The following is a 19,660-nucleotide window of genomic DNA, read 5'->3' as shown; positions in this document are numbered from 1 at the left end:
AATAAAAGTGTGTTATATATGCAACATATCCCAAAATGATTTGGAATAACTAAATATTTATGTATCTATAGAGAAAGGAAAAATTTGCAAAAATTGGTGAATCTTGGCAAAAAATGTACAGGTGTTCTCTTATTCTTGCAGCCTTTACATACTTCGAAACTAATTTCAAAATCCAAAGTTTAAAAATGAGTCACTAAAATTCAAAATTTGTGTTTTTACTTAGAAAATTGGGATAATTGTTTTTATCTCTAGGATTATTTTTAGTTTCAAATGTGGTTTATGTATGTCTCTGTGTGTCCATGTTTATGTCTTTCTGTGTAGGTAGAGATGTACATATGTATATACATAAATGCGGAGAGGGAGAGGTAGTTTTTTGGAATTTCTCTAATTGGTTACCTAGATATTGTGTGTGTGTGTGTGTGTGTGTGTGTGTGTGTGTGTGTGTGTGTGTATGTATTTAATAAATCAGATATATTGAGGTATAATTTATATGGAGTGAAATTTATTTTTTATGTGTAAAATTTTATGAGTTTGCACAAGTGTATACAGTTTGTGTAACCAACACCAAAATAGAATATTTCCATTGCCCCTCAAATTCACATTTCTTTTTTTAAAAATATATATTTTATTGATTTTTTACAGAGAGGAAGGGAGAGGGATAGAGTTAGAAACATCGATGAGAGAGAAACATCTATCAGCTGCCTCCTGCACGTTCCCTACTGGGGATGTGCCCGCAACCAAGGTACATGCCTTTGGGAATCGAACCTGGGACTCTTCAGTCCGCAGGATGACGCTCTATCCACTGAGTCAAACCAGTTATGGCTCACATTTCTTTATAGTCAGTTTCTTCTCTACCCTCAGCTGCTGGCAATCACTACTCTGATTTCTATCCATATAGCTTACCTTACCCAGAATGTCATATGAATGGGATCATATTTTATGTAGCCCTTTTATGTCTGGCTTTCTTTAACATAACCTAATATTTCTGTGATTCAGGTTTGTTCTTGAATGTATTCATTGTTTCTTTTCATTGCTTAATAGTATTCCTTGTATGAATGTACTACAATTTGTTTATCCATTCACTAATTGAGGAATATGTGGGTTGTTTGAAGTGTTTGGTGATTATAAATAAGGCTTTTATAACCCGTCATGTGCCTGAGTTGTCTGATAACTACATGTTTAATTTTTAAAGAAATTGCCAAATTATTTTCTAAAGAGGCTGTACCATTTTTCATTTTTTTAATGAGCATTTTAATTGCTTTACATCCTTTTCAGCACTTAGCATTGTCAGTTTTTTAAGTCATATCTCCTTATGGTTTTAATTAGGATTAGTAATGATGTTAAAAATCTGTGCTTATTTGCCATCTGTATCTTTTCTTTGTTACTATTAATTTTGCCCAATTTTTTATTTTGAGAGTTCTTGATAATATTCTGGATAGTATAACCTTCTCAAAGTTAATAATTATAGGAAAAAGTATTTCTATAACAATACGTCTATTTTAAAGATAGTTGATCAATTATGTTTAAGTCAGAAATTATGAACAGTGCTTTAGTATCCTTAATCACTAGAATCACTATGACATATTCAGACTGTATGTATATCATAGGATGTCAGACTTGTCAGTTTCTCACATTTATATAACTTTGCCATTTGTCTTGCTGATTTATGGGTAATTCATGTAAGGTGTAAAAAGGTATTTTGAAATAAATTATTTAACCAAAAACCAAATGAAGATAGGAATTCAAAATGCTCTAGATTTTAAAACCTTTAAATCTTACAAATTGAACTAAACTATACTTGGCTCCAGATTATGGGAGTAAGACTTACTTTTTCATTCAGATCCTTTTGTGTGGATCTCAGTCAGTGGAATTATGAGTCTTGTGATTATTTTTCTAAGGTATGGTAACTATACATTTTTATATTAGCATCTTCCAACAAATACTGTTTTTTTCTTTTTATTGAATTTATTGGGTGACACTGGTTAACAATATTATACAGGTTTCAGGTGCACAATTCCATAACACAACATCTGTACACTGTATTGTGTGTTCACCACAAGTCAGGTCTCCTTCCATCACCATTTATCTCCCCTATTCCTTCTTCTACCTCCCCCATGTCACTCCCCTAGGCAATTAACACTTGTCTGTGTCCATGAGTTTTTTTCTCTCATTTTTAAATTTTTTTACTCTACCCTTCTACCTCTGCACTGAATTCCCTCCACACCCACCCTGGACATCTGTCAGCCTGCTTGCTATCTATGAGTCTGTCTCTGTTTTGCTTGTTAGTTCATTTTGTTCATTAGATTCCACATATGAATGAATCATGTGGTACTGTCTTTCTTTGACTGGCTTATTTCACTTAGCATAATGCTCTCCAGATCCATCCGTGCAGTTGCAAAGGGTAAGATTTCCTTCATTTTCACTACTCAGTAGTATCCCATTATGCAAATGTACCACAGCTTTTTTATCCACTTCTCTACTGATGGACACTTGAGCTGCTTCCAAATCATGGCTATTGTAAATAATGCTGCAGTGAGCATAGGGGCACTTATATTCTTTCAGATTAGTGTTTGCTTGGGTAAGCTCCCAGAAGCAGAATCACTGGGTCATAAGACAGTTCTATTTTTAATTTCATGAGGTAAACACTATACTGCTTTCCATTGATCTATATATATTTTAAAAATTTTTGTATTTATTGGGGTGACTGGTTAATAAAATTATCATCTGTATATTGTATTGTGTGTTTACCAGCTCCAGTAAAGTCTCCTTCCACCACCATTTATCCCCTCTTCTATGTCTGTTTTTATGCCAGTACTATGCTGTTTTGATTACTATGGCCTTATATAGTTTGATATCAGGTAGCATAATTCCTCCAACTTTGTTCTTATTTCTCAAGATTGCTGTTGCTATTCGTGATCTTTTGTGGTTCCATATAAATTTTTAAAATATTTACTCTTAATAATTCTGTGAAATATGCCATTGGTATATTGATAGAGATTGCATTGAATCTATAGGTTGCTTTGGATAGCATGAACATTTTAATGATTTCAGTTTTTTCTACCTGTGAACTTGGTATATGCTTCCTCTCTATTGTATCTTCTTGGATTTTTTTCTTCAGTGTCTTATAATTTTCTGAGTACAGGTCTTTTACGTTCTTGGTTAAATTTATTATTAGGCATTTTATTCCTTTTTGAAGCAATTCAAGGAAATTGAATACCAAGAAATTCTGAATTAAACTCCAGTGACACTTATTTTTAGTTAAAAGTTATCCTTAATAAAAATGGTTTCATTTTCAAGGGGGGAATAAATGGTGATGAAGGGAGACTTGATTTGGGGTTGTAAACACAATACAGTATACAGATTATATATTATAGAATTGTATACCTGAAACCTGTATAATTTTATTAACCAATGTCACGCCAATAAATTCATTTAAAATTTTCTATATTTGATCATTTGATCTGATACCTTTTCTTGTGCACAGTACCACTCTGAGGAGGCTACTGTGTTTCCACAGATTTAATATTAAACTAGGATCAAAGACTAGTATTTAGCCACTGTTTTGCCTACGACATTAGTATTCTCCACTTCCCTGTATTTTACTTTTCTTACCAAAAGCAAAGCATAAATATAGATATGGATAGATAGATAGCCATCATATTAATTGTCAGGAATTCTAAATTGTTGTTAGGTATTTAGTAATATGTGATATGAGAGTGGAAAGCATTACTTAGAATTTAAATTTCCCTATACACTATCAGATTAAATATTAAAACTTCTTTAGAAGTATACAGTATATTGTTTTTTGCTTTTTTTCCATAAGATTAGTCCGCAAGAAATTCTGAATTAAACCCCAGTGATATTCACTTTTATTTAAGTTACCCTTAATAAAAATGCTTTCACTATAAATTGAAATAAGCACATGATCGAATTGTAGGAAATTAAAGGGAACAAATCTTGCCTCATTGCAATAAATTCCCTAGGCGGAAATTTTTTTTGGTGTTTTTTTTTAAATAATTTTTTTTTAAATTTTAGAGAGGGAGAGAGAGAAACATCAATGATGACAGAGAACCATGGATTGGCTACCTCCTGCATAGGGATAGAGCCTGCAATCCGGGCATGTGCCCTTGTTTGGAATCGAACCCAGGACCCTTCAGTCCGCAGGCCAATGCTCTATCCACTGAGCCAAACCAGCTAGGGCTGGAAATGTTTTTGGTTTGTCATTCAACCATTTAGGATTTTTCTTTGTTGCATATAACTTTTCTTCTATCCTGTATCTCCTTTTCAAACACCATCCAATTAGTCATCCGAACTGCAAATCTCAGAATTGTCATTCCTCTGCCATATCTCCCATTTGTAGTTATTTATCACATGCTATGTCTTTAACATCAGAAATGATTCCTTAGCTTGATCACTTTTCTCCAGCTGTTAGTTCAGTATCTGATTTTCGGTATGAACTATTCTTGTTAGGTGATCTTCCTCTTTTTTATTATTATTTTTAATTTTTTTATGTAAGTATAGTTGGTATACAATATTATGTTTGTTATATTAATTGCAGGTTTACAATAGTGAATTGACATATTTCCTTCCTTTATTCCACCCTGTCCTCCAAATAGTGCTATCATCATTTAAAAACAAACCAGCTGCCTTTCACACTAGTAGTAAACAGATTTTAATAATTCCTAGTTGTCTACTTAATAATGTCTAAATTTATTAGTCTGGCAGAGAGAATAACCTGCCTTTTCTTTGTCAGTTTTTACTACTTTTATTTGACCTACATTTTAGTCTGTTTAACCTGTTTCTATGAATATGTCATGTCTTTTTTATTTACCCTCCTGAATAATTTTTCCTCCTTATCTGTCAAATTCCAGTTCCAGATGTTAAACTTTCCTTGCCTGTTTCATTCAGAATCACTTACTTTCTGCTTTGTGTTTTTTGTTTGACTTTGTTCTATATATATTATTCTTTTTAAATAATTGTATGGAAAGTTGCTGTGTTCTTCCATTATAAAATGAAGTATACTTAAAAATGTTTTTATTACAAACAGTTTATGTGCTTATTACACAGACAATCAATAAATTTATATAAGATTCATATATGCTTCTAATTTGGAGGTAACCACTGTTAACACCTTGGTTGTAATCTTCCTGGTTCTTTTTGGTACATGTGTATACTAGGTAATTTTGTTTGCAATATACATATGTATATTGTCATTTTGTTGCATTGCCTTGTGTAAATATTTTCAAAACTTAAGATTTCTAAATTGAAATATATGGAAAATACCTATCAATAATAGATACACGTCTATGACATTTAAAAAATTTAAGTCTTTAGTTAAAGCAATACTAACACAGTGAAAATTAATCATACTGAAAATTAAACATTTCTCTTTGAAAACTTCCAGTTTTGGGAAATGGACCTACCAGGCCATTCATCAGGATTTATCAGGTCACTATTTTTTTCTCTATGCAATTAAGATGGCAAGTCCTCATCTCTGCACTAAGGCAAGAAGAGGGGAGAAAAATGGTCATTATCCACAAATAATAATTATGTCTACACTGTAAAAAGAGATAAAACATTAGAATTAATTAGAGGTGTTATGAACTTGGCTAAATAAAATTTTGATAAAAATAATTATATTTCTAAATACCAGCAATAAATAAAAATTATGTTTAAACAGTATTAAAACAATAGTATTAAGACATAGGAAGTATGAAGTACTAACTCTAGTAATAAAAGATATACAGGATTTATGGCAAGAATACAAAACTTATTTGAGATATTAAATACCTAATTAAATACACTTTGATCATGGATTGGACAATTCAATATTGGAAAGATATCACTTGTGTGTGTGTGTGTGTGTGTGTGTGTGTGTGTGTGTGTGTAACTAATGCAATCCTGTACAAAATTTTTTTAGAAATTGATGTTTAGTTTGTGTGGAGATGCAAAAGAACCAAAAATAGTCATAGCACTCATGAAGAGCAAGGTGAAGGCCCTGTCCTTTTATTAAGACTTAAAGCAATAATAATAAGACAAAATGGAGTTTGTGCAGTGGTAGACATACAGATTCAGAGTCAAAGTAAAGAATGGTCTATCTATCTATCTATCTATCTATCTATCTATCTATCTATCTATCTATCAATTAGTGGTGGTTACATAGGTGTTCACTTTATAAATACACTGGAGGCCCAGTGCATGAATTCGTGTCCCGGTGGGGTCACTTGGCCTGGCCTGCACCCTCTCGCAATTCAGGACCTCTTGAGGGTGTCGGGGAGCCGGTTTTGGCCTGATACCCACAGGCCAGCCTGAGGGACCCCACTGGTGCACAAATCCGTGCACCAGGCCTCTAGTATGCATACAAGATCTTTGGTTAATCTCTTCCCACCCTCCCCCCTTCCCTGTTATGTTCCCATGAACATCAGTCTGTTCCATATTTCCATGCCTGTGGTTTCTGTTCCTGCATTGAGTGTCTGCCCCCTGGTGGTCGGTGTGCATCATAGCTACCAGCCAGCCAGTCAGCCGGTCGACCAGTAGCTTAGGCTTTTATATATATACTAGGAGCCCGTTGCAGGAAGTTTCGTGCAATAGACTTTTCCTTCACCTGGCTGCTGGCACCAGTTATCCGCCAGCAGCAGTTTTCCTCTGGCCACCCGCCGATCAGAGCACCTCCCGCCAGCACGATGGGCCACCCCGAGAGGATCTCCGATCGGGAGGAACTCCGATCAGGGGCGGGTGGCCAGAGGAAAACTGCTGCTGGCGGAAAACTGGTGCCAGCAGCCACGCTATCGGCCACCCCGAGTTCCGCCACCAGCGTCTTCCGCAGCGCCGGCCTAAGCAGCGCCGGCCATTTAAGCCGGCAGGAGGAGCGGGGGTCAGGGACTCGCGAGTCCCCGCCCCCCGCTCCTACCGCCAGCCAATCGGCCACCCTGAGTCCCGCCCCCCGCGCCTCCAGCCAGCCCAACCGTAGGCGTAGCGGAGTGATGGTAATTTGCATATTACCATTTTATTAGGTATGATATAGATGTACTGCATAGTGATGTTTGGTCAGCGGTGGACTGCATGTATGACAGTGTTACCATCTATACTAATAAAAGGGCAATATGCAAATTGGTCACGGTGCCTTCACAGTAACAATCGAACAGCAGGCTGCATGGAACTGCTGGGCCGGCAGGGGGGTTAGCGATAGACGACCAAACGACTGATCAGCAGGCTGCGTGGGGCGACCAGGCCAGCAGGGGGGTTAGCGAGGGATGACCAAACGACTGACCAGCAGGCTGTGTGGAGTGACCAGACTGGCAGGGGGGGGGGGCAGTGAAGGGCGACCAAACCAGCAGAGGGGGGCAGTTGGGGTGACCAGGCTGGCAGGGGGGTAGTTAGGGGTCACCAGGCTGGCAGGGGAGGCAGTTAGGGGCGATCTGGCTGACTGGTGAGCAGTTAGGAGCCAGCGGTCCCGGATTGTAAGAGGGATGTCCCAGATTGGAGAGGGTTCAGGCTGGGCTGATGGGACCCTTCTCCCTCCCCCCGTGCACAAATTTTGTGCACCAGGCCTCTAGTAAGATTATAATGGAGCTGAATTTCCTGTAAGAAATGGGAGAATATGCCATTCAGGAGGATTTTTTTCCTCTGAGAGGAGAAATAATCAATGGGCTTGAGCAATAGATTCCTTCTCACTAATAGCACTACATTTTGAATGCAGATTACATCCCAATCAGTGAGCTACTGACCTGTTTCAGCAGAGGAGCTGGTCCCCCAGCGGAGAATCCTTTCTTGCCTCTTCTAGCCTTTGGTGGGTGTTGGCTTACGTGGTTTAGGACCACATCACTCTATCTCTGCCTCCGTCTTCACCTGCCCTTCTCCTCTGTGTCTTCTCTTCTGTCTGGTATAAGGAGATTTGTCATTGGGTTTAGGGCCCACCCAAGGTAAGAGAGGGAGGATCTTATCTCAAGATTCTTAATTATATCTGTAAAGACTCTTTTTCTAAATGAGGTCACACCCACAGGTTCTGGGGGTACATATCTTTTTGGAGACCACCATTCAACCCACTACAAATGTGATCCAAAACCTTCGGAGGAATTAGCTTTTGAAAGTGGAAGGACCTCAAATGAACCTAGCAATTGATCACTCTCTGTTTACTTTGTCCATTCTCCCCCTTTCTCCTCCAATCTCTAATGTTACTCTTAGCTGTTACCTAGTTAATAAAGTAATTAGAGGAGAACTTCCTGTGATTACCCAAACCATCCACCTATATGTATCTGCTTTCTACTGTTATTACATTAGCACTATTAGTGGTAGATAAATATTGCTGTCAAAGTTCTGAGCAGGTTTGCTAATTGTGTTCATTGGCATCTCAGGTTTTACAGATGGAATCCCAAGACAACTGGAATATGGGACTGGCTATAACTCCATTTTCTCTACCCCAAACCTAACCATCTTTGAATTTATCTTTTTTTTATATACATATATTTTAAAGTTCTGTAAAATGTTTCACTTGAATAGCAGGATCGACTATACTTTAAGTTTTGAAAATATTTTCAAGACTGAAATCTTCCTTGAATATTCTGCTCACATCCTAGAGACATGTAGTAGGTCATAATGACTTGTGATCCACTTTAGTAAATGCCATCTAATGTGACCCTTATTCCAATCAGTGTCCAAAGTCCCCTGGCTGAGGGTGTGTAATAAGAGGGGTGTACATGGATCATCTTGTATGAAGAGTTACATGTATATTGACTATGTATATATTTTCCTGAAGAGAAGTTAGCTTTTTTTCTGATTCCAAAACAATGAGGTATCGAAGCTTAAATCATCTCTCTCTGTGCCTTTATTCGTCAGATACAGAAATTGTCACCAAGCAACTTGCCTATAATCATACAATCCAATGTGGTTTCCTATTTCTTTAAATTATAAATCCTTAGTCCTCATGATATCTAAAACTTTTCAAACGTATTAGAATATACATTTATAAGGATTTTAGAGAGCAACACTTAATGTAGGAAAATATGCATTGCTTATAATTATGAATTTTTATTTCTAACTTTAGTTTAATAATGGAAAGCCTATATATTTTAAATTCTTATAGTTGTACATTTATATAATAAATTTCTTAAGTATGGGTAGTAGCAAAGTTTTTTATACAATGTTTTAATTTATTTATGCGTCATAATTATATAATTAAAAAATTCCACTAATTTCAATTTAATTCGCTTCTAATCAGAAATTTGCATTGTGACAACTGACATATGCTAACTTACTTTTTCTACTGTGGTTTACTTTCAGGTTTAATGAACTTGTAAAAAAATTCAAAGTCGAATATCATGCTGGTGGTTCTACCCAGAATTCAATTAAAGTGGCCCAGGTTGGTTAATGCTTTTTAAAGTTTTAAAGAAATGGATTCAAAATTATTCTAGACTTTTGCTCTTTGCATAATTGTTCCAATTTATATTTTGCTGCTATAGAGTAGTTCTGTTAGTTCTGAATTAGGATTTTAGCAGTCATTTTCCATCTAATCAACTAAAGTTATTTTAATGGGTATTTCTTTGGTTATTGGTAAGTTTGCACATCTTTAATGTGTTTATTGTTTATTTACATTTTTTCTTTCTTAACTGTCAAATTCTTTGACTGTTATTTTTTAAATGTTCATGTTACTGGTTTGTAGAAATTCCTCATTTGATAGCTTTTTATCCTATAAATTGAAAGTATTATTTGTACTTTAACCTTTCTAATGGCTTTTACTGTGCTGAAGTGTTTAGTTTTTTTAATATAATTAAACTTTATGGCTTCTGCATTTCATATAGTGCTTAGAAAGGACATTTCTACTTAGTTACCTCAGGTTAACAGAAAAAGGATAATGTATTAATTCGCTCAGGCTGCGTAATAAAATACCATGGACTGGATGGCATAAAGGAGAAATTTATATTCTTATAGTTCTAGAGGTTTAAGTCCAAGATCAAAGTTCCATCAGGGCTAGTTTTTGGAGAGGTCTCCTTCCTGCCTTGTAGATGGCCGCCTTCTTACTGTGTTTTTACATGACCTTTCTTCTGTGCCCACATGGAGACAGATATCGCTTGTGTTTCTTCCTCTTACGTAGACACCAGTCCTGTTGGATAAGGATCCTACCCCTAGGACCTCATTTAACTTAATTATTGCCTGAAAGGCCCTATCTCCAAAGAAGTCACTGGTTTAGGGCTTCAACATATGAATTTCAGGGTGGGGACTCAATTCTGTCCATAACAGATACCTTTTTTAAAGCCTCAGTTTATCAAAACACATTCTACTACCTCTTCAGTTATTTCTCTTTCTAGATCTGGGAGACTGTTAGCTGTCCACTAATAAATTCTCTCCTTCCTTGAGCATTTTCATCAATCTCTATCTTTCCAAAGTTTATTATGTACATAATTAATATCATGACCTCATTGGATTTCTGGCTGATATTGTTCTCATTAATAAAATAATCATTGTCCAACTGTTATTATTTTACAATTTTTATAATACTTCATGTTCATTGTAACAATGTACTCTAGTAATGCTTTATTTATTCCTATCTTTAGCAAGGAAATAAGTGGAATTCAAAGTTTTGAGTGGCTCATCCAATATTTTTACCTTATTAGTGATATTTTTGTAGTTGACCTAATTGCCCGACTAGCAGTCTTTCTTTCATATCATAGGGAGAGCAATTCAGTTCAGATAAGCTCAGCCAATATGTACAAGAAATGTTCCTTTTTCTCCCTTTATTCCTTGTCACTTATTAAATTTCTGTGTGCCAGGTAGTCTGTTAGATGTTGGTGATGCAAAAGCTAATAATCTACTTGGCCCACACTGTTGAAGCTTTTATTGTAGTGAAAATGTATTTGGGGAAGGGGGTGTTGGGGTTGAGAGAGAGAATTATAAACTATTAAGTATAATATAATGTTGTAGGAGCAATCCTCTTTATCCCTAGAAGACAGACAAACAAATTTATAAGAACCAGAATAAAAATATATCAGTAGTCACATGATATATATGTGATTTATTCAGTTTCTGGAAACTTGAAGGCAAAACTGTGTATCTTCCTAGGTACACCTCCAATGTGATGTTCTTTTCCTAGTTGAATCACAATAATTCCCATTTTCTCAGTAGGATTTTTATCTCATGTCCTAGATTTTAGGAATTTTTACATTTGAACATTTGAAAACAGAGATACCCTTAATAGCAGTGTTTCTCTACCCAACTTGAACCCCACTCCCCACTATAAGACTGGTTTATCAGTCTGTTTCCTAAGATTTTTTTCCCCAAAGTTTTTATGGAACCTTTCAGAGATTGTCATAAGGAGGCAAGGGTAATGTTAGATTTGTTCTAGATTTTTTGGCTTTAAAGGCAGAGCAGTTCTCCTTTTTTTCTGTTTTGTATATTAGCTTTTAAAAGTTTTACTGCCCACCACATACCCATTAAGATCATTTCTATCACATAAACATAAAATACCAAGTGTTGGCAAGGATGTAGAGAAATTGGGAACCTGTATACTGTTTGTGGGAATGTAAAATTGTGTAGTCACTATGGAAAACTGTGTGTCATTTCTCAGACAATTACAAATAGAATTACTATCTGATCCAGTGATTCCACTTCTGAGTATGTTATGGACTGAATGTTTGTGTCCACATATTGAAGCCCTGACACCCAATATGATGGTATTTGGAGATGGGGCCTTTGAGAGGTTATTATGGCTAAACGAGATCATGAGGGTCCCCTTATAAAAAGAGATACCACAAAGCTTGCTCTCTCTTTGTGTCTCTCCCTCTCCCCCTTTTCCTCCCTTCCTCTCTGCCACATGAGGATAGAGTGTTCTCACTAGGATCTGAACCAATTACACCTTGATCTTGGATTTCTCAACCTTCAGAACTATTAGAAATAAATCTTCTATTGCTCTAAGTGATCCAGGTTTTGATATTTTGTTATGGCTGCCTGAGCAGACTAAGACAGGTTACATACTCAAAAGAATTAAAAGCATTATTCACAATCTCCCGAAGTGTCCTTCACTGGATGAATGAATAAACAAAATGCGTGTGTGTATGTGTACATATACCCATATATGTATGTATATATAGACACAACGGAATATTATTCAGCCTTAGAAAGGAAAAAAAATTGTGACATACTACAGACCTGTAAGAATCTTGAATGCATTAATGCTAAGTGAAATAAGCTAGTCATGAATTACTTAGAGTAGTCAAATTCATAGAGCTGGAAAGTAGAATGGTGGTTACCAGGGGGTGGCAGGAAGGGGAAATGCAGAGTTACTGCCTAATGGGTAGAGTTTCAATTTTACAAGATGAAAAGAGTTCTAGAAATGGCTAGTAGTGATGGTTGTAAACAATGTGATTGTACTTAATGCCACTGTACTCGTATAATTAAACATGATTAAAAAGGTAAATTTTGTGTTATGTCTGTTTTAGCACAATTAAAAATAAAAAATAGATTCTAGAAGTGCTTCAGCAGGGAATGATATCAGCCTGATGCATTTATAGATTTCATTTGCTTATTCAGCAATCAGCGAGGCAACATAACGAGAGTATGGGCTTGATCTTGGGATCATGAGAGTCCATTAGAACTGGGTTTAAGTTCAATCTTTGTCCACTTTACTGGCTGATCAATTTAGTCAACTTTTTTGGGGCCTTTCATATGTAAATATGGGGTTAAAAGCTTACCTCAGATGGATGTTCTAAGGATTAATGAGATAATGAATGTTAAAAAATTACAGTACTTTTTAAAAGAAGTTTGGAAACCACTAAGGTTGAAGGTCACTGCACCCCCCTCACCCCCCTTTTTTTCTGAGTTTTCTTTACTTTAACAAAACTACATTTACCCATTCACGGACAGTACAACCACCAGGTTTGTGGCTGTCATCCACTTAAAAATATTTATTTCAATCTAGCCCTCAATTGAACATCTTGTTTAGCTTTTCAGTCCTTCTAATATTTTGAGAGTACTTTTCCTTTCCATCTGATTGATGAGCCAACTTCATAATTGCCAAATTGTAATTTATGACTAGGATAACCACACAGTTTGAAAAATATTTTTTTAGAAGGAGAATTTCTCAGATTTTCATTGGCAGTCATTAATAGGAAGAACTGATTCCATTGTACGTAAAGCAGATTGTGCATCGTACATTGAGCATCTGCTATGTTTTAGTCATTGTGTTAGGTAATAACTGGTAACCTAAGCTGTCCTGTCTAAATTTTGAGTAAAATCTGAAAAAGTATTTAGAGCCTTAGAGGTAACAATCATAAAATACCCTTGGTTGTATCTAATGTGAATGAATGAGGACATTGAAATTGGCTTAAAGCTGTCTAAAATGTCTAGGCAAATACAATACAAAGGAGGTGACAGGGACAGCCCACCAGGGATGGTGCTGGGTTTTGTTAATGTTAGTATGTTTGGTTGGATGGTTTGAGGTCATTGTCTTCTTTTCTTATTCATTTGAATTATCCTTCACCCCAGAAAACAACTGGATTACAGCTTTCCATTTTCTCTATTACTCTAGATTATTGAAGAAGCAAATATTGGACAAAAATGTTAGTGCAATAGAAGTATACTAGTTGAGTGTCTGTGAACTGTGTATCTAAAATAGAATAAGATCCATAAGAAGATAAGAATTCAGTCATCATTCAAGTTTTCATATATCATTTAATTCTACAAATTTTGTTGCTATATACCATGTGTAATATGTGTTTTCTGTAATATGTATTTTGAAAATATTAAATTCTTATAGAAAGAAAAACTAATAGGATGGATGAAATTCATAGATAGTAAATGGGTAGCTTATAAGAATTAGGCAAAACTCACAGGATATTATAAGTATAGATAATAAGTAAGCAGCTAGTTTGGGAAACAGGCAAACTTGACAAGATGTGTTAAATATTAATAGCAAGTAAGTTTGTAACCTTTAAGACTGCTAAAAATAGCATAAAGAAAAACTGTGTTGTAACAAACAGGATTATTATTCATAGATAGAACAGAATGGAAAGACCATATCATGATCATGTACCACTGGGCTAACAGTTATATCACCTTCAAATAGATCACTCATTAGTGACAGTATGTTCTAATTCTGGCCCCACATGCCCTGTACCCAGGAAAGGAAATTAAAAACATGACTATTCAGCTTGCTATTTCCCAAGCTTTAACATCCTTGCTTTTGAACCTCTCCCAGAAAGCAAGTGAGTATACTCTTTGTTCCTAAGCACTAGTTATGTGCCCCCTTTCTCATATTGTGACCCTATTTTCATAACCACACCATCATTATCAGGAAAAGTTGATGAGGTGGAGAAGAGGCAGGACATTTGACCATTCAGGTAGCATGGTCCTTATAGTACTTGATACTTGATTGCACCCTAAATAAAGTATTAACTTACCCAGCTCTTTCCTTTGCTTCTTGCTGTGTTTTAAGTTGGTAAATCTGTGATTTCATATCTTAATTTGGTTGGTCGGCCCTTTCTGTTCTGTGACCTCTAGGATAGCTTGCTTGCTTGCTTATTATGTACGTGGAGGCTAACAGTGCTTCCAGGTAATTCCCCCGTACCACACCGGGATTAGATAGGTTTCTCCTGGTTCAGTAGTTTAACAATAACTTACATGGTAGCTATGGAAAAATATGCAGAGACATTGAAAGGGAACATTATTTGAAAAAGTCATCATCTTTATGAAATATGAAAAGTAAAGGTCAACACTTTTTACAATGCAGAGCCAATTCTTTCAGATCTTACCAACAATCATACTTTGATATATTAAGTTATATGGCAAATCATGTCAGCAAGAAACTTTTCCCATTAGCTTGTAGACATTTTGTTTTGTTAAATCGTGTTCTTGAAGATTTTAATGAAACCACAGGCAACATAAAATAAAATATTGTAGATATCACATCCAAATATAATTCTAGACTTTTCTCATCTGCATATTTGACAGAGTACAAATTTAAATTTTGGCAAATTCCATTCATTGTAAACTTCTTAATGAAATAAAAAGCTATTATCTGCTAAATATCCTGCACACCTTGTATACCACAGTGCCGAAAAGGGGTGTGATCTGCTTACTTATGATATTGATGCTTTCCTAGTGAACGCTTTGGTCACTTTTCAATTTTACCAAAATGTATAGATGTACTTAATGTGATTTTTTACTTTAAAGATATGGAGGGAGATAGCCTTCTTGGGCATGTGCCTAAACGATGGCTATAGTTGTTGCTAGACTTAGATAAGATGTCGGCAATAAAAATTTTTTTAAATGTGAGACAAGAAGAATGTCTTTGTCTCATTCAATAATACATAAAAGATGAAAATGGAGAAAAAGATTACAGTAAAACAAATTTGTATGCCATTTCTTCTAAAGTGTTGATGACATACATACAACAAACAAATGACTCATTTGTGTGTGTAATATGATTGCTTTATAACTTAAGTGGGGGGAAAGGTCATCACAAAAGGGCAGGCAAGTTAAATAAGACTTTCTCAATTTCTTTACTAAAATTGTAACTTATTTGGAATCCAGTTTTGACAGCACAAGTTGAAATTACTAAGGTGCTTTGGAGTGTTTTGAAATGATGTTTATTTTAGAGACGGATAGCATATATAATGAGTCTATAAACAAAATCTATAAACATGATTGATAAAAAATTGGATACCAAAACAAGCATTTATATTCAAGTTAGATGGTTATTTTGTAGAGCTAGAAACTAATTCTTATAGAGCTAAATACCAGCTGTTGCTAATAAGTAAAATCCTAAGTAGTCTATGTTTAAATGCTTTGGTTGGAACAATACTTAGCTTGATGTCATCACATTTGGAATAACAGCAAGAATGTAGACTTGATAAGAGAAGAGCTGTCAGTAACAGTGAAATGTACATTTAACTATATTGTTTTACCACACATAAAAGAAGGATGTGCTAATGGGTCTAGTCCTAATGGTAGCAGTTCAGAAAAATAGTATTGGAAAAAAAACACAAAGACTAAAAATATTATATTATTTCAAGGGATGAAAAGAAAAATGTTATTTTTTACTAAACATTGGTAATATCTGTTTAATCCAATTGTATATGCTCTTCTTTTCAAAAATCTTACATTTATATATGTTAAGATAAGAATGCACATGTGGCCTATAAAATTTAAATATCCAGTAAAGAGTTAAGAAAAGTTCAAATAAGTTGCTGTATGTATTGTAACAAAAGAAACATTGATAACAATGGTTATATTTTCTCATACTTATTTATTTAATTAGTCCTACTTTTCATTATTAATAATTACTGCTATCAACTATTTCTATTGTTTTGTTCAAATAATATCATTTATGTAACAGAAAAATAAATAATACAGAATCTATATATATATAAAAGCCTAAGCGACAGTTACGACCAGTCGCTATGACGATGCACTGACCACCAGGGGGCAGATGCTCAATGCAGGAGCTGCCCCCTGGTAGTCAGTGTGCTTCCACAGCCAACCTCCCACGTCCGTCCCCCCAGCTGGCCCCTATAGGCCCCGATCGGACTGGGTGAAACAGCCCCAATCATCCCCAATCACCAGCTGGGCCAAGGGACCCCACCCATGCACGAATTTGTGCACCAGGCCTCTAGTAATATATAGTTTCAAATAAGTATGTATTGGTTTGATTGGGCTGTCACAATAATACCACAGACAAATTCCTTAAGCAAGAGGAATTTGTTTTCTTACAGTTCTGGAGGCTAGAAGCCCAAGATAAAGGTGTCAGCAGCTTTGGTTCTTTTCCCTTTGCCACTTCTTCACATTGTTTTTTCCTGTGCAGACCCCTGGTGTTGCTCTGTGTGTACTTATCTATTAACTAGAGGCCTGGTGCACAAAATTTATACACGGGGGGTAGGGGTCCCCTCAGCCCGGCCTGCACCCTCTCCAATCCAGAACCCCTTGGGGGATGTCCGACCAGCAGTCGGATATCTCTCTCACAATCTGGCATCACTGGCTCCTAACCGCTCACCTGCCTGCCTGCCTGCTCGCCCCTAACCACCTCTGCCTGCCTGCCTGATTGCCTCTAACTGTCTCTGCCTGCCTTCCTGATCGCCCCTAACCGCTTTCCTCTGCCGGCCTGATTGCCCCTAACTGCCTCTGCCTCGGCCCCCACCACCGTGGCTTTGTCCAGAGGACTTCCAGAAGACGTCTGGTCTAATTAGCATATTACCCTTTTATTAGTATAGATAAGCATACCAGTCTAACTAGATTAGAACCCACCAAAAGGGCCTTATTTTAACTTAGTTACTTCTTTAGAGGCCCTCTGTATAAATACAGTTGCATTCTGAAATTCTGGGTGTTAGTATTTCAACATGACTTTTGGAGGGTATGGCAAAGTATTTATTTAAATACTAGAGGTCTGGTGCATGAAATTCGACCATGGATAGGGTTCCTAGGCCTGGCTAGCGATCAGGGCCGATCAGGTTCCCTGCCTCCTGGCCTCCTGCCTCCTCCTTCCCTCGCTCCCTCAGCACCCTGCTGCTGCTGTTGGTCACCTGCCATGTTCTGCGCTGCCCCCCTGGTGGTCAGTGCACGTCACAGTGAGCGATCGGTCTCCCAGTGGAACTCCAGAGGGGACAATTTGCATATTAGCCTTTTATTATATAGGATTACATCTTTATTGTATGCCCGTTAACAGATTTATAATTATTCTCTAATTCATAAAGTTTTGCCAGGTATAGAATTCATGGCTGACAGTTCTTTTCTTTTTAGCACTATAAGTATGTCATTTCACTGCCTGCTGACCTCCATGGTTCTACTGAGAAACCAGCCTTAAATCTCACTGAAGGTCTTTTATATAGGACAAGTTGCTTCTGTCTTTCTGTTTTTAAGATTCTTTCCTTGTCTTTTGATGCTTTGGTCAAGAGTTGCTATGGATCTCTTTGAGTTTATTTTCCTTGGAGTTCATTCAGCTGCTTGGATGTGTAGATTCATGTATTTCATGAAATTTGGGAAGTTATTGGCCATGTTATCTTCAAATACATTTTTCTGCTCCTTTTTCTCGTTTCCTTCTGGGTTTCCATAATACATATGTGGTCTGCTTGATGGTTGTTGTTGTTTTGTTTTGTTTTATGTTTCTGTCTACTCCATAATTATTTATACTAGAGGCCTGGTGCACGAAATTCATGCACGGGGGCGGGGGTGTGTCCCTCAGCCCAGCCTGCACCCTCTCCAATCTAGGACCCCTTGAGGGATGTCCAACTGCTCGTTTAGGCCCGATCCCAGTCGGACATTCCTCTCACAATCCAGGACTGCTGGCTCCCAACTGCTCGCCTGCCTGCCTTCCTGATTGCCCCTAACCGCTTCTGCCTGCCAGCCTGATCACCCCTAACCACTCTGCTGCCAGCCTGATTGATGTCTAACTGCTCCCCTGCCAGCCTGTTTGCCCCCAAATTCCCTCCTCTGCTGGCCTGGTCACCCCTAACTGCCCTCCCCTGCAGGGTTGATCTCCTCCAACTGCCCTCCCTTGAAGGCCTGGTCCCTCTCAACTGCCCTCCCTTGCAGGCCTGGTGCCTCCCAACTGCCCTCCCCTGCTGGCCATCTTGTGGTGGCCATCTTGTGTCCACATGGGGGCAGGATCTTTGACCACATGGGAGCAGCCATATTGTGTGTTGGAGTGATGGACAATCTGCATATTACTCTTTTATTAGATAGGATAGAGGCCTGGTGCACGGGTGGGGGCCAGCTGGTTTGCCCTGAAGGGTGTCCCGGATCAGGGTGGGGGTTCCCTTGGGGCGTGGGGCAGCCTGGGTGAGGGGCCTGTGTTGGTTTGGAAGCCAGCCACGCCCCCTGGCAATGCAAGTGGAGGCCCTGGTATCTGGAATTTATTTACCTTCTAAAATTGAAACTTGTACCCTGGAGCAGAGCCAAGCCTCCTGCTTGCTCTGTGGCCAGCAGCCATTTCTGTTGGGGTTTGTGTATCTTCTATAATTGAAACTTTGTAGCCTTAAGTGGAGGCCTGGGCCGGCCAGAGTGTGCGGAAAGCTTTGCTTCTTCCATTGCCGGGGGCAACCCTAGCCTCCCGCTCTTTCCAGCTCCGTGGCTGCCGCCATTTCTGTTTGGATTTGTTTACCTTTTATCATTGAAACTTTGTAGCCTTGAGTGGAGGCCTAGGCCGGCAAGGGCAGGTGGAAAGCTTGGCTTCCTCCATTGCCTGGGAAACCCAAGCCTCCCTCCTGCTCTCTGTGGCTGTAGCCATCTTGGTTGGGTTTATTTGCATACTCACTCTGATTGGCTGGTGGGCATGGCTTGTGGGTGTAGCAGAGGGATGGTTAATTTGCATATTACTCTTTTATTGGTAGGATATCTTATTATAGTGTATATTTTTTGTCTGGTACATGTGTTCCTGGGTTGGCTTTCTAAGAAGTTGGTTACTGCATTAAGGCTAGTGTGGCATATTGTTTTCTTTTCCCACACTGGAACTATTGGCTTTCTTTTTCTTCTTTGTTTTCACTATTAATTTTCTTAAACCTGGCCTACTTTTTGTTTGTTTTGTTTTGTTTTGTTGCCTCTTTGCAATCCTTATTTTATACTACTGTCTACACTCTCAGTCACTGGATCTTCACAACAGCCTATGAGGTGGACAGGATAATGTGGTCTCCGTTTCAATGATGAGGATTCTGATTAAATAAGGTAGACAAAAATGCCA

General features: G+C 37.5%; 1 protein-coding gene across 4 annotated transcripts in view; it reads left to right on the top strand.

Annotated features, from left to right (window-relative positions):
• The window catches only part of ADK (adenosine kinase), a 476,499-nt gene that overhangs the window by 165,084 nt on the left and 291,755 nt on the right, over window positions 1–19,660 (top strand). For all 4 annotated transcript variants that reach the window (XM_054728736.1, XM_008145357.3, XM_054728737.1 and 1 more), the window contains exon 4: window positions 9,280–9,358. In XM_054728736.1, the coding sequence (XP_054584711.1) occupies window positions 9,280–9,358 (79 nt within the window). The remainder of the gene's footprint in view (window positions 1–9,279; window positions 9,359–19,660) is intronic.

Source organism: Eptesicus fuscus, chromosome 17 (genome assembly GCF_027574615.1).
Source record: "Eptesicus fuscus isolate TK198812 chromosome 17, DD_ASM_mEF_20220401, whole genome shotgun sequence".
In the NCBI taxonomy this organism is placed as follows: domain Eukaryota; kingdom Metazoa; phylum Chordata; class Mammalia; order Chiroptera; family Vespertilionidae; genus Eptesicus; species Eptesicus fuscus.
The sequence above is the reverse complement of the archived record's forward strand: the minus strand, read 5'-3'. Positions and strand labels throughout refer to the sequence as shown.